Source organism: Pithys albifrons, chromosome 21 (assembly GCF_047495875.1).
Source record: "Pithys albifrons albifrons isolate INPA30051 chromosome 21, PitAlb_v1, whole genome shotgun sequence".
NCBI classification, from domain to species: Eukaryota; Metazoa; Chordata; class Aves; order Passeriformes; family Thamnophilidae; genus Pithys; species Pithys albifrons.
The window spans coordinates 9,199,076-9,212,638 of record NC_092478.1 but is presented as its reverse complement, the minus strand read 5'-3'; the positions used below and the strand labels follow the sequence as shown (position 1 = coordinate 9,212,638).

Genomic DNA, 13,563 nt, shown 5'->3' with positions numbered 1-13,563 from the left:
CATGCCCAGACAGAAGCTGATGTCACATCAGCTCCCTACTCCCCAGCCAAGAGCAACACCATTCCATTTAAATGTATTGGACCAGGAGGATTAATTCATAATGCTCCTTAAGCATTAAGTGCTATTATTACCCAAATTGCTTGAGTTGGGTTATATCCCTCATTGAAAAAAAGTGCTTAGAGGCCAGTATGTCTGCAGGATTAAAAGTCACTTCAAAATGAGCCCAAAAATCAGAGGGATTTGAGACACCTCACTGTGACACTCACGAGGCAGCTCTGACACGTCAATGGGCCCCACACTCAGCACTTCTCCACTGGCTGCTTCGGGCTGGGCTTTACATTAACACTTTCAAGGGGGAAAAATATCAAATTTTAGCTATCAAGTCTTCTTCCTGCCAACCAGCATCAAGTTAACAGGGGAAAAAAAGCCTTCTGTCCAGCACAAGTGGCCTGCAGCTCCTCCAGTGAGCAGCAGCACAACCCCCTGCCCTGCCCCACGTCCCTGGGCAGCTCTGGCACGAGATCCCAGGGACAGTGACTGCATCCCAAAGCCCCCACATGTCCAAGGACAGCCAGCCAGCCAGGAATGACAGTGCAGCAGATGGCACAGCAGCTGCACCAGAGAGAATTCAACTGGGTGAAGACAGGCATGGCTAAGAGGGGAGCAGAGAGCACAGCACAGCAGGGACCTGCCCAGGGTCTTCTTCTGCTTCACCTGGTGATGGATCCCATCTCCTCACACTGGCTCTGACCTTGCTGGGGGGTCAGGACACAGGTGGGTTTAGCCTGCCCAGTGCCCTGAGGTGGCACAGGACACTGCACAAACACCAGCACAGAGGAGGTACCTGGCAGGAACCAGCAGTGGGGACCCCTGTGAGATGGCAAAGGGCCAACTGCCAGATCAGGAGAGGCTTTGGGGGCTTCAGAGTCAGGCTGCTCCCAAGTCCTGGGGCCCACCTGCCCTCCAGCTCTCTGGGGATGGACAACATTTCAGTATTTTCCTTTCTAAATGAATAACCCCTGATATAGAGATGGATGGATGGAGGAAAGGCTGGGAGAACTGGGATTGTTCAGTCTGGAGAAGAGAAGGCTTTGGGGTGACCTAATGGTGGCCTTGAAGCACCTGAGGGAGCTACAAGGAAGATGGAGAGGGACTTTAGACAAAGTCCTGGAGTGACAGGATAAGGGGAATGGCTTCCCACTGCCAGAGAGCAAGGTTAGATGGATACTGGGAAGGAATTCCTGGCTGTGAGGGTGGGCAGGCCCTGGCACAGAGAAGCTGTGGCTGCCCCATCCCTGGGAGTGTCCCAGGCCAGGTTGGACAGGGCTTGGAGCAACCTGGGCTGGTGGGAGGTGTCCCTGCCCATGGCAGGGGGTGGAACAAGTTGATTTTTAATGTCCCTTCCAACCCAAACCCTTCCAGCCCTTCCAACAAGGAACTGTCAGTCCCCAAAGCCACACACAATACTGGGGACACCTTTATCTAGGACTGGATGAGACCCAGAAGATCCTGGGGCAGGTTCTGACACTCCACAGCACAGCCACACACACCCCCCACGTGGCTGTAACCCAACATCTCCCACTCCCTGGCTCTGTCCTGCCCAGTTCTTCAGCTTTTCTTCCCAAACAAGCTTGTCCAGCAAGGTCTAATCTCAGCTGAGACCTCCCTGCACTGCTGGAATTTGTGTCCTCACAGGATTTCTGGCTCAGTGCTCAAAGGAAGGCTGCACTCCTCCTCCCTCTGATACAGCTGTCCCAGCCAGGCTCTGCTGCTGTCAAACAGCACAGCCCAAGTCTTATTTTATTCCATTTTTCAAAAGCCAGCAGCAGCATTCATGGGAGATTATTCCCTCACAGATCACTTGTCAGTAGAAGTAATATGGCTGGTTTAAAATGGGGTTTGGAGGAAAATTAAATTGGAAATAGGACATGCTTGCCTAGATCTGCTACTGAGTTGTTTGAGGGAGGAGAGGAAGCAGCTAAAACTGAGCAAGATGCCAAGCTCCAGAGCTCCAGCATTTTCTCTGAAGTTACTTAAATCAACTTCCACCATGTGGAGCACCCACAGCTTCCTTTAAAGGCCAAGAAAATTGTACATGTTCAACATCAAAACGGTCTTACAAACTGCAGCCAGCTTTGGGGCTGAGAAGGGGGTTACTCATCTCTGCTGCTGCCAGGAGTGCCAGCTGTGGTGGCAGGAGGAAACAGCAGGACCTGCAGCACTCCCTAAAGCCACTGCACAGAAAACTTTAAAAGCTTTTATTTCCCTGGTGGGGCTGAGATGCTGCAGTGCAGTTTCCAAGACTTGGGTCCTGCACCACCTGGGTCATGGGGAGAAAGTGTGGCCACCCTGCCAGTGAGTGCTGGCCATGCCAGGGCTTGGACACTTGGAAATGGGATGAAAGGGCAGTGGCCAAGCTGAACACCCTTCACAGCTCTGCTCCAAGTGGGCAGAGCCTTCACAGCCTCCTTCTCTCCCCAAGCACTTGCTGTGCTGCTGGGAAGGAGGGGCAGCAAAAGAGTCTGGGCTGAAAGGAAGCACAGAAGGATAAACAAGAACCAAGCAGGGTCACAGAATCATAGAACCATTAAGGGTGGAAAGACCTCCAAGATCATCAAGTCCAACCACTCCAGCACTGCCAAGGCCACCACTGACCCATGACCCCAAGTGCCACATCCACATGGCTGTTAAATCCTTTCAGGGATGGGCACTCCCCACTGCCCTGGGCAGCTGTGCCAGGGCCTGACCAACCTTTCAGTGAAGAAATTTTCCCAATATCCAACCCAAATCTCCCCTGGCCCAGCCTGAGGCCGTGCCCTCTCTTCCTGTCCCTGTGCCCTGGGGCAGAGCCCGACCCCCTGTCCCAGCTCCCCCCTCCTGGCAGGGATTGCAGAGCCAGAAGGTGTCCCCTGAGCCTCCTTTTCTCCAGGCTGAGCCCCCCCAGTTCCCTCAGCTGCTCCTGCTGCTCCAGCCCCTTCCCAGCTCCATTCCCTGCCCTGGACACACTCCAGCCCCTCCATGTCCTTCTTGTCCATGAGGGGCCCAGAACTGCGCCAGGACTGGAGGTGCCCCAGCAGTGCCAGCACAGGGGGTCAATCAATCCCTTCCTCACTGCCAAGCTTCAAGCCCAGCCTGTGAAACAATGCCCTCAATGCCTGAGGCTCTCCAGCCCTGTTTCCACACTGCAGCTTCTGCTGAGCCTGCCTTGGGAAGCTCAGGGCAGCTCAACCAACCCCTCCACCAGCTCTGCCACAACTCCACTGAGGCTCTGCCAAACGGTGTTGGAGCCAAATCCTACTGACAGCCCCAAGTGTGCCCCTGTGGGTGCCAGGACTCACCCCCCACAGCCACTGCTCTGCTCTGAGGGGACATTACTCAGGAGCAATAACTCTAAGTGACTATTTGGACACAGCACCTTCCCAGCAATCCAGTGTGTTGTCTGGATGGAACTGCTCACAGTCCCTGGGTATCTTCAGATCCTAAAGCTGAACAAACCAATCTATTTATTATTTCTGCAGCCTAAGAGTCAGAGGATTCCTTAAACTATAAGCAGGCTCAGTAATCAGCTCAGCTCCTGACTGAAGGCACAAGAGCATCTAATCTGAAGGCTGTGTATTAGTTGATCCTGCTGCAGATGATAAATTTGGGCTGACCCAGAGGCTTGCCAAACTTCACTGAAATTAAGTGTCACTTTTATAGACATGAATTAAGCTTTTAAACAAGCTTTGGGGTGAAATGAGTGTTATCAGGCAGTAACACCAGGCTGAGGAACATTTGGAGATCGCTCACCCTGACAGTCCAAGTGGAGTTTAACAGCCCACAGAGGGACTTGGAGCCAGAGAGATGGGCAGTGCCACAGCTCCTGATTGCTCCAGTGTCTGGGGCAAAACTGGGCTGCAGGTCTTGGGAACTGCACTGCAGCATCTCAGCCCCACCAGGGAAATAAAAGCTTTTAAAGTTCTTCCTCTAAAATTCAAAGAGCTCAGGGAGGGACCCAACAGAGCCCTCAGCCCTGAGTCAGGACCCTCTGTCTTTATACTCTGAGATTTTTAAATGCAGATTGGACATGGCGCTGAGTGCCATGATCTGGTAAAGGGACTGGAGCTGGACCAAGGGTTGGACTCGATGATCTTGGAGGTCTTTTCCAACCCAATCCATTCTATGATTCTATAAAAAAGGCACATTTGGGGATATCAAGGAGTTCTGGGTGTGGTTTTTCAGTTTACCAGGGCCATGCACACCACCAGTCCTTCCAAGCTACTGGCTGGGGATGAACTATGAACAGAAATGAACAATTATGTTATTTTTGAAAGCAGAACAGACAGGAGGAGATGAATTTCTCCAAGTACAACTGTCCACATCAGCAGGAGTGTGTTGTACCTGCACAGTCTGAAAAGCTCCTCTGTAAGACAGACCTGCTGAACAGCTGCCAAAGGTTGCTGACTGTGCTGAAGAGCAAAACGTCCACAAGAAAACCCGCAGACACAGTCACTGATACTGGAAAAGCCCTCCCAGCCCATGGAGCCCCACCCTGTGCCCGATGCCCACCTTGGCAAAGCCCTCCCAGCCCATGGAGCCCACCCTGTGCCCGATGCCCACCTTGGCAAAGCCCTCCCAGCCCCTGGAGCCCACCCTGTGCCCGATGCCCACCTTGGCAAAGCCCTCCCAGCCCCTGGAGCCCACCCTGTGCCCGATGCCCACCTTGGCAAAGCCCTCCCAGCCCCTGGAGCCCACCCTGTGCCCAATGCCCACCTTGGCAAAGCCCTCCCAGCCCATGGAGCCCACCCTGTGCCTGATGCCCACCTTGGAAAAGCCCTCCCAGCCCACGGAGCCCACCCTGTGCCCGATGCCCACCTTGGAAAAGCCCTCCCAGCCCATGGAGCCCACCCTGTGCCCAATGCCCACCTTATCCCCCAGCCCAGAGCACTGAGTGTCACGGCCAGTCCTGCCTTGGGCACCTCCAGGGCTGGGCAGCCCAACCCTCCCTGGGCAGCTCCTGCCAGTGCCTGAGCACCCTTTCCAGGCAGAAATTCCTGCTGCTGTGCCACCTTTCCCTCCCCTGGCCCAGCCTGAGGCCGTGCCCTCCCCTCCTGTCCCTGTCCCTGGGGCAAAGCCCGACCCCCCCCCAGCTCCCCCTCCTGGCAGGGATTGCAGAGCCAGAAGGTCCCCCCTGAGCCTCCTTTTCTCCAGGCTGAGCCCCCCCAGCTCCCTCAGCTGCTCCTGCTGCTCCAGCCCCTTCCCTGGGCATGCTCCAGCCCCTCAATCTTGTTCTGAGGGTCCCAGACCTGGACACAGCACTGGAGGTGCCCCAGCAGTGCCAGCACAGGGACAGTCCCTGCCCTCCTCCACACCTCCAGTTCACATCTCTACAGCACTAAAAGTTTGCTTCAACCCAAGACCTTGAAAGCACAAAGCACAAAGCTTATAAAAGAACAAAATTATGAAATGATGAACCATGTGGAATTATGAATTATATGAAATTATGAAAGATTAGTGGTTGAAAAATCTCCCAGAACTCTAAGGAAAAGACCCAGCTATCGTTGTCCAGGAATGCAGCAACCAGGAGCCTGGAAAAGCCAATCTGGTGTCACACTGTGCTTCACAAACTTTATTGGGTTTCACAAGGCTGTTCCTCTGAGAAGAGCACCAGAGAGCTGATAAATCTGTGTGGTTCTATCAAGCACTCCCCTGAAATAAAAACCTCTGCTCTAGAGCAATGATTATCTGTTAGAGCTGAACCTCAGTGCAGAGAGAGAAACTTCACGCCAGGACAACGTTTACAGGGAAAAAAATTCCCAATTTCCTGCAGTTTCACAAGAGTGCAGTTTAAAAGGGCCAGAGCTGAAGGTTGGTGACACAGCAAGATCCATCCCCAGCACTTTTAAGGATCATTTCCCAAGCTGAAACACAACTGCTGTGCTTCAGTCACCACCCAAAAGACACTGGATGCCAGAAAATTAATAATCATTTTAACAACATTAAGAAATGCCATTGCTGAGGAACCCTCTCAGATTACATCAGTATTTTACACAAATCTGAAAATAAGGGGAATCTGGGCAGTGGAATTTTTCAGATTGCCCAAGCATGACAGGAAGAACCTCCAGGTTCATTCCTAGAACTGCTCAAGCTTCAAGAAACTCTTGCCAAGCCCATCAAGACCCACTTTAGCTTCTCTCTTTGTCTGCAAAAGTGCTCTAAAAAGCACAAAAGGCTCGTGGTTTGTGAAAGGATCTGGTTCCATGAGCTCAGAGGAGGAGTGAGGACATGAGGAAGGATTGCAGGATTGCACCTGGAATGCAAGAACACTGTCATTCCCAAATGGATGGGAAGTTTGGTCTTTCAGCTGCTTCAGATCCAGCTTGTCATACACAAGTTGAACATCTGGAATGTTTGTAACATACAGGAAAAGTCTCCTGAACTAGTGAAAGGAATAAGCTGCTTCACTGGCAACCCAGACCCAACCTGGTGCTGGGAAAACGGGACTGGCAGAGTGCAAGGTGGGAATGCCAGGAGCTGGAATGGATCCCAACCTCAACAGCTGAGCAGGAAAGAGCTAAAGAACTCTTAAAACCTGGCTTTTCACTTCCACCCAGACCACAGAATCATAGAATGGATTGGGTTGGAAAAGACCTCCGAGATCATCGAGTCCAACCCTTGGTCCAACTCCAGTCCCTTTACCAGATCATGGCACTCAGTGCCACGGCCAAGCTCAGCTGAAAAACCTCCAGGGATGGGGAATCCACCCCCTCTCTGGGCAGCCCATTCCAATCCCTGAGCACTCTCTCTGCAAAGAAGTTTTTTCTCATCTCCAACTTCAATTTTCCCTGGCAGAGCTTGAGCCCATCGTGCCCCCTTGTCCTATTGCTGAGTGCCTGGGAGAAGAGACCAACCCCCACCTGGCCAGAACTTCCCTTCAGGCAGTTCCAGACAGTGCTGAGGTCACCTCTGAGCCTCCTCTTCTCCAGGCTGAACACCCCCAGCTCCCTCAGCCTCTCCCCACAGCACTTGTGCTCCAGTCCCTTCTCCAGCCTCGTTGCTCTTCTCTGGCCCCGCTCCAGCCCCTCAATCTCTTCCCTCAACTGAGGGGCCCAGAACTGAACACAACACTCAAGGTGTGGCCTCCCCAAGGCAGAGTCCAGGGGAAGGGTCACTGCCCTGGGCCTGCTGGCCACGCTAGTTTGGATCCAGGCCAGGATCCCCTTGGCCTCCTTGGCCACCTGGGCACACTCTTGGCTCCTGTTGAGCTTCCTGTCCCTCAGTCCCCCCAGGTCCCTCTGCCTGGCTGCTCTCCAGCCACTCTGTGCCCAGCCTGGAGCGCTGCAGGGCTTGGGGTGGCCAAAGGGCAGGACCTGCACTTGGCCTTGTTGAACTCCAGCCCATTGCAATCAGCCCATCTCTCCAGTCTCTCCAGATCCCTCTGCAGAGCCCTCCTGCCTTCCAGCAGGTCGACACTCCCTCCCAACTTGGTGTCATCAGCAAATTTGCTGATGATGGACTCAATCCCCTCATCTAAATCCTCAATAAAGATGTTAAACAGGACTGGACCCAACACAGACCCCTGGGGACACCACTGGTGACCAGCTGGATGCAGCTCCATTCACCAGCACTCTCTGGGCCCGACCCTCCAGCCAGCTCCTGACCCAGCAGAGGGGACACCTGTCCAGGCCATGGGCTACCAGCTTTTCCAGGAGTATATTATGGCAGACAGTGTCAAAGGCCTTGCTGAAGTCCAGAGAGATGCCTCTTTTAATCCAAGAGCACTTTTCCCTTTGCAGCACAGAAGTGTCTGGGCAGTGGGAAAATAAACCCTCCAAGAGAGAAATGCAGAATTTCTTGTCAAATTACAGCAGAACAACCTCAGAGACCCCTGATATTTTCACCTGCATCAATACCAGGAGAAAAGAAAAACCTTTTCTATCTGTCCCCTTTGACCAAAAGCACCATGACAAGGCAGACCAGTCCCTGAAGAAAATGTTTGCCATGGACATGTCACATGGGTGACCTTCCCCAGTATCAACCTCAGCCAAGCAAGGCTTGGAGAAGGGAACCCATGGGCAGCAACAACGTGTCAGCTCATCCAACCCCAAATAACTGCAGGTTCTTGGGACCTCCTCTCACCCAAGGAGAGATGGAGAAAGGATGTTCATCCCTCAGGCCAAGTAGCTCCACTCCCTTCTATACTGGCTTTGCCATCCTCAGAGGAGAAAAGCTGCTCCCAAAAAAGGGATCATAAAATGCTTTCCGTTGGAGAGGACCTCAAAGATCAACTGGTCCAACTGGTGATTCAGTCACTCCCACAGGGAATGCCAGAGGGCAGGGTTAGATGGGATATTGGGAAGGAATTCCTGGCTGTGAGGGTGGGCAGGCCCTGGCACAGGTTGGGCAGAGAAGCTGTGGCTGCCCCATCCCTGGGAGTGTCCAAGGCCAGGCTGGACAGGGCTTGGAGCACCCTGGGCTGGTGGGAGGTGTCCCTTCCCATGGCAGGGGTGGCACTGGGTGGGCTTTGGGGTCCCTCCAACCCCTACCATTCCAGGATTCCATGATTCTTTATTCCCAGGAAAATTCCATAATCTACAAGAACCTGACATTTTTAAGAACTGGACATCAGTGCCAGCTGGGGCTGAGTTTGGAGTGGAAGGTACCAGCCTGCACAGGCTGCTCCTCAAGTCAGAACAAATCCAAAAGAAGAGTAAGAGACAGAATTACAAGTTGCTACAGACTGGATCTTATTTCCTTGTTTTACTGAGACACCTCTCAGTCATTCAGAGCACATTCCCTTCCCACACTGCTGCCTGAATTGTCCCCTTGAGGGGGAAGAGTGTCACCTTATGAAGAAAGGACAGCAAACCTTAGCCCTGCCTGAATGTTTCTTGTATTTTGTTCCAGCTTAAACTTAATTTCAAAGACCAACAATTTCCAAAGCCCATGTAAAACAAAACAAAAAAAAAAAGGATGCACTTCAAATATAATTTTTCATTTATTCTCCTCTATTATCATGGAGTAATTCTACCAGTTCCATTGCATGAGGGAAGAGTCAGGCCCTCAAAACTGAGACTTTCACCATCTCCTCTGCTCCTGAGAAGTTGCTACACCTGTGCCAGCACTTGAGTATTGCAGACAGCTCCCCCCCAGCTCCTGGCACCTCCCATGTGGTGGGACTTCAGCATTATCTGCTGCCTGGACCCTTCCCCTCTGACTGGGTATTCACTCTTTATTCACACAGGCCTTTCCTAAGGAATTGCTCTTCACTCTGCCTGGTTTTGGTCACTCTATTTATTCTGCTTACTAAGAATAATGTGCTATTCAGCAAACTGGTGTTTCATCTCCCCACAGCCAATATTTGATTCCTGTGGCACATCTCAGGGACTGCACCAGCCTTGCCAATCCCAGACCCAGCTGTGGGCTGCTGGTGCCACCTGGAGTCCAACAGCTGCACCCAAAGCCCAAACACAGCCTGCAAGAGCAGCACACTCAGCTTTGGATCTCACTCCCAAAGTCTGGACACCCCAAAAGCTCAGCACAGTGAGCCAAGCTGAGCTGCTCAGAAGAGCTCAGAGCTGCAGGCACAGGAAAGCTCAGCCCAGGAAGGGACAGCAAAAGTCACCAAATGCTTTGAAAAGCCTCAGCACAAAGTTGGGGAACACTTGCAAAGCCCAGCCTTCAGTTTTTATCTGTAGGCAGCCTCCTGCTTGCCCTAACACACTGAAAAACAGACTGAAGTGCAGCTTTAGCTCAAGGACAAAGTCAAAGCAGGACAGTAAGTGGTGCTGGAGCAGCCCAGACTATTCTGGACATGAGCTGTGCTCTAATACACCACCTGCCTTTGGATACAAGTGAAATAGAGGTGTCCTGGACACCCTGGGGCTAAATTGTAGACCAGTAAAGACAGACCAATCCAACAGGACTGCAGCAAAACTGTCCCTGTGGGAGCAGAGACACAAAATAACAGGGGGGTCAGTCTTGGCATCAGTAACCCATCCCCACATTGAGAGATCCAGGGGATGCACAGAGTAAGAAACCACAGAATGGTCTGGCTTGGAAGGGACATTAAAACTCATCTCATTCCACCCCCTGCCATGGGCAGGGACACCTCCCACCAGCCCAGGTTGCTCCAAGCCCTGTCCAACCTGGCCTTGGACACTGCCAGGGATGGGGCAGCCACAGGTTCTCTGGGCACCTGTGCCAGGGCCTGCCCACCCTCACAGGGACAAATTCCATCCCAATATGTAATCTAAACCTACTTTTTTAATTTGAAACCATTCCCCTTGGAATCTCCTAAGCAAACATTCAGCTCTTCAGGGCTTTGAGTTGTTTTTTCTGTTTTATTCTGCCTATTTCAGAGAAGCATGTCAGGCATGACCTGCAGCTCTGCTAAATCCACCTGCAATGTGACAGTGATGGTGGAAGTGGCTGTCACTGAGTGACATCATGTTAGAGCTCCAAATATCTCAGGGAGTCAGTGCAGTGAAACAATAATTCCCAGCTGCCAGCAATCCTTCTGTGCTCAGCAGGACACGTCTGGCTTCCAGCGGGACCATCACCACCAATCAAACATTTGGCAAACCAAGGGGTGGCTGCAACTAAAGCTGGAAACAACCCCAAAGGAGCACAGGAGTGACACAGAACTATGGAGTATCCTGAGCTGGGAGGACCCACCAGGGTCATGGAGTCCAACCCTCAGCCCTGCCCAGGCCCAGCCCCAAGAGTCACCCCCTGTGCCCCAGAGCATCATCCAAACCCTCCTGGAGCTCTGGCAGCCTTGGGGCTGTGCCCACTGCCCTGGGGAGCCTGGGCAGTGCCCACCACCCTCTGGGGGAAGAACCTTTTCCTGAGATCCAACCTGCCCCTGCCCTGGCACAGCTCCAGCCATTCCCTGGGTGCTGTCCCTGCCCTGGCATAGCTCCAGCCATTCCCTGGGTGCTGTCCCTGCCCTGGCACAGCTTCAGCCATTCCCTGGGTGCTGTCCCTGCCCTGGCACAGCTCCAGCCATTCCCTGGGTGCTGTCCCTGCCCTGGCACAGCTTCAGCCATTCCCTGGGTGCTGTCCCTGGTCCCACAGAGCAGAAATCAGAGCTCCTTTGCCAGCAGACCCAGCTCAGCTCACCAACAGGGCAATTAAAGCTCTTGAGAGCCACTTGTAGGACACTGGCATTGAAGGAGCAAGATCTCAAGCACACAAAGCCTCAAGGTGACAGGGGGTGACATTGGATGGGCTTTAATGTCCCTTCCAACCCAAACCATTCTGTGATTCAACACCCAGAGCAACCAGTTGTTGCTAAACAAATTAGATTATCTTTTGCCTACACTGCACTTCTTATTTGTGGAGAGAATGATGCTGAGGGAAGGAGGGAGTTGTTTTATTTGCTATACAGCCCTCAAAGCCTGTTTTGGTGTGTTATTGGCAGAAAAACTGTTCTGTGGCACAAAAAACCCCACAGCTTCTCTTCTGCACTGCTGAGTGACCAGTAAAGAATCAGGAGAGCAGCAGAGGAGGGGAGGGCTGTGAGAGGCCCCTGTAACTACAGGCAGACAGACACAACAGGTTGAAGTGTTTGAAACTGGATTTATGTAAGTAGATCCTACTAGTTGGTCCAAGCCTGGCACCACCCTGAATGCCAAAGGAAGGAAGAAACACAGACCTGCTTATCTGGATAATGAATTCCTGTCCCTGGAGCATCCCAAGGAAATCAGAGCTCTCTGGGGAGCCTTCCTTTGTGTCAAAAAAATTATAGGAGGAAGGTGACCTTCCCTCCAGCACTGCTTTCATTTTCCAAATGGCCACTTTTTATTAAAGCACAGTTTCCTTCATGCCCCAAAACCAAACCAATGCAGACTGGGTAAAAAACTGAGTCAGTGAGAACCCTCCACAACCATCACACAGAGCCCTGTACCCCAAAAACAGCAGGCCAGGGCCCCACAAACCACCCCCTCTGCCCTGACAGGAGCCCACCTGGGATCCTGTGTCCCAAAGCACCAAAGGAGACATCTGGGCAGTTGGGGCACCACCCATGGACTCAGCAGCCCCTCTGACCTCTCAAAGAGGGACAGCAGATGCCCACAGCCCACACCACAGGCATGCCACCCAAATCCACCTGGCCCCTAAACATCCCTGCAGGCAGGTATTGGACTTCTGGATCCAAAACAGACAGTGCCAGAATCACGGAATGGTTTGGGTGGCAGAGGATGGTGCCAGACTGTTCTAGGTGGTGCCCAGCAACGGGACAAGGAGCAATGGCCATAAACTAAACCACAAGCTCCACCTCAAAACTGAGGTGGCAGAGCCTGGAACAGCTGCCCAGGGAGGGTGGGGAGTCTCCCTCTGTGGAGACATCCAAACCCACCTGGAAGTGTTCCCGTGTCACCTGCTCTGGGTGATCTCCAGAGGGCCCTTCCAACCCCAAACATTCTGTGATGCCTCTGCTTAGAGCCTCCCATGACTGAGGGTCCAGAGCAGCACCTTTCACACAGAGAACACCCCCCACCACTGCTCTGGTCAGAGCCCACCACCCAGCCTGGCAGTGCTGCCCAGGGGCAGGTCTGGCAGAGCCTCACCTTGTTTCGTCAGCGCGTCTCTCAGGGCCGGCGTTATCATCTCTCTCTTCTCCCCCTGCTCCTTCCTCCCAGGGGTCTCTCTCATTCCAGCACCTCCTTCCTCCAGCTCACGTTCTCTCTGTTCAAAGAAGTGAATTACAACCATTTAGATTCCAGCATCACACTGTGAAACACTGTGGTCCAGTTCAGCCACAGGTCATTCCAATGGGATGAAGTTCCACAAGGCCAAGTGCAGGTCCTGCCCTCTGGCCACCCCAACCCCTGCAGTGCTCCAGGCTGGGCACAGAGTGGCTGGAGAGCAGCCAGGCAGAGGGACCTGGGGGGACTGAGGGACAGGAAGCTCAACAGGAGCCACCAGTGTGCCCAGGTGGCCAAGAAGGCCAAGGGGATCCTGGCCTGGATCCAAACTAGCGTGGCCAGCAGGCCCAGGGCAGTGACCCTTCCCCTGGACTCTGCCTTGGGGAGGCCACACCTTGAGTGTTGTGTTCAGTTCTGGGCCCCTCAGTTGAGGAAAGAGATTGAGGGGCTGGAGCGGGGCCAGAGAAGAGCAACGAGGCTGGAGAAGGGACTGGAGCACAAGTGCTGTGGGGAGAGGCTGAGGGAGCTGGGGGTGTTCAGCCTGGAGAAGAGGAGGCTCAGAGGTGACCTCAGCACTGTCTGGAACTGCCTGAAGGGAAGTTCTGGCCAGCTGGGGGTTGGTCTCTTCTCCCAGGCACTCAGCAATAGGACAAGGGGGCACGATGGGCTCAAGCTCTGCCAGGGGAAATTGAAGTTGGAGAGCAGAAAAAACTTCTTTGCAGAGAGAGTGCTCAGGGATTGGAATGGGCTGCCCAGAGAGGGGGTGGATTCCCCATCCCTGGAGGTTTTTCAGCTGAGCTTGGCTGTGGCACTGAGTGCCATGATCTGGTAAAGGAACTGGAGTTGGACCAAGGGTTGGACTTGGTGATCTCAGAGGTCTTTTCCAACCCAATCCATTCTGTGATTCTCTCCCACACTGGAAACTGAGACAAGT

At 53.2% G+C, this 13,563-nt stretch overlaps 1 protein-coding gene across 1 annotated transcript in view; it reads right to left on the bottom strand.

The window, feature by feature from the left end:
• Positions 1 to 13,563, bottom strand: part of LOC139681459 (S-adenosyl-L-methionine-dependent tRNA 4-demethylwyosine synthase TYW1-like) — a 107,340-nt gene that overhangs the window by 69,907 nt on the left and 23,870 nt on the right. Inside the window, exon 8 of the mRNA XM_071574858.1 lies at positions 12,552 to 12,669. Within this exon, the coding sequence (XP_071430959.1) occupies positions 12,552 to 12,669 (118 nt within the window). The remainder of the gene's footprint in view (positions 1 to 12,551; positions 12,670 to 13,563) is intronic.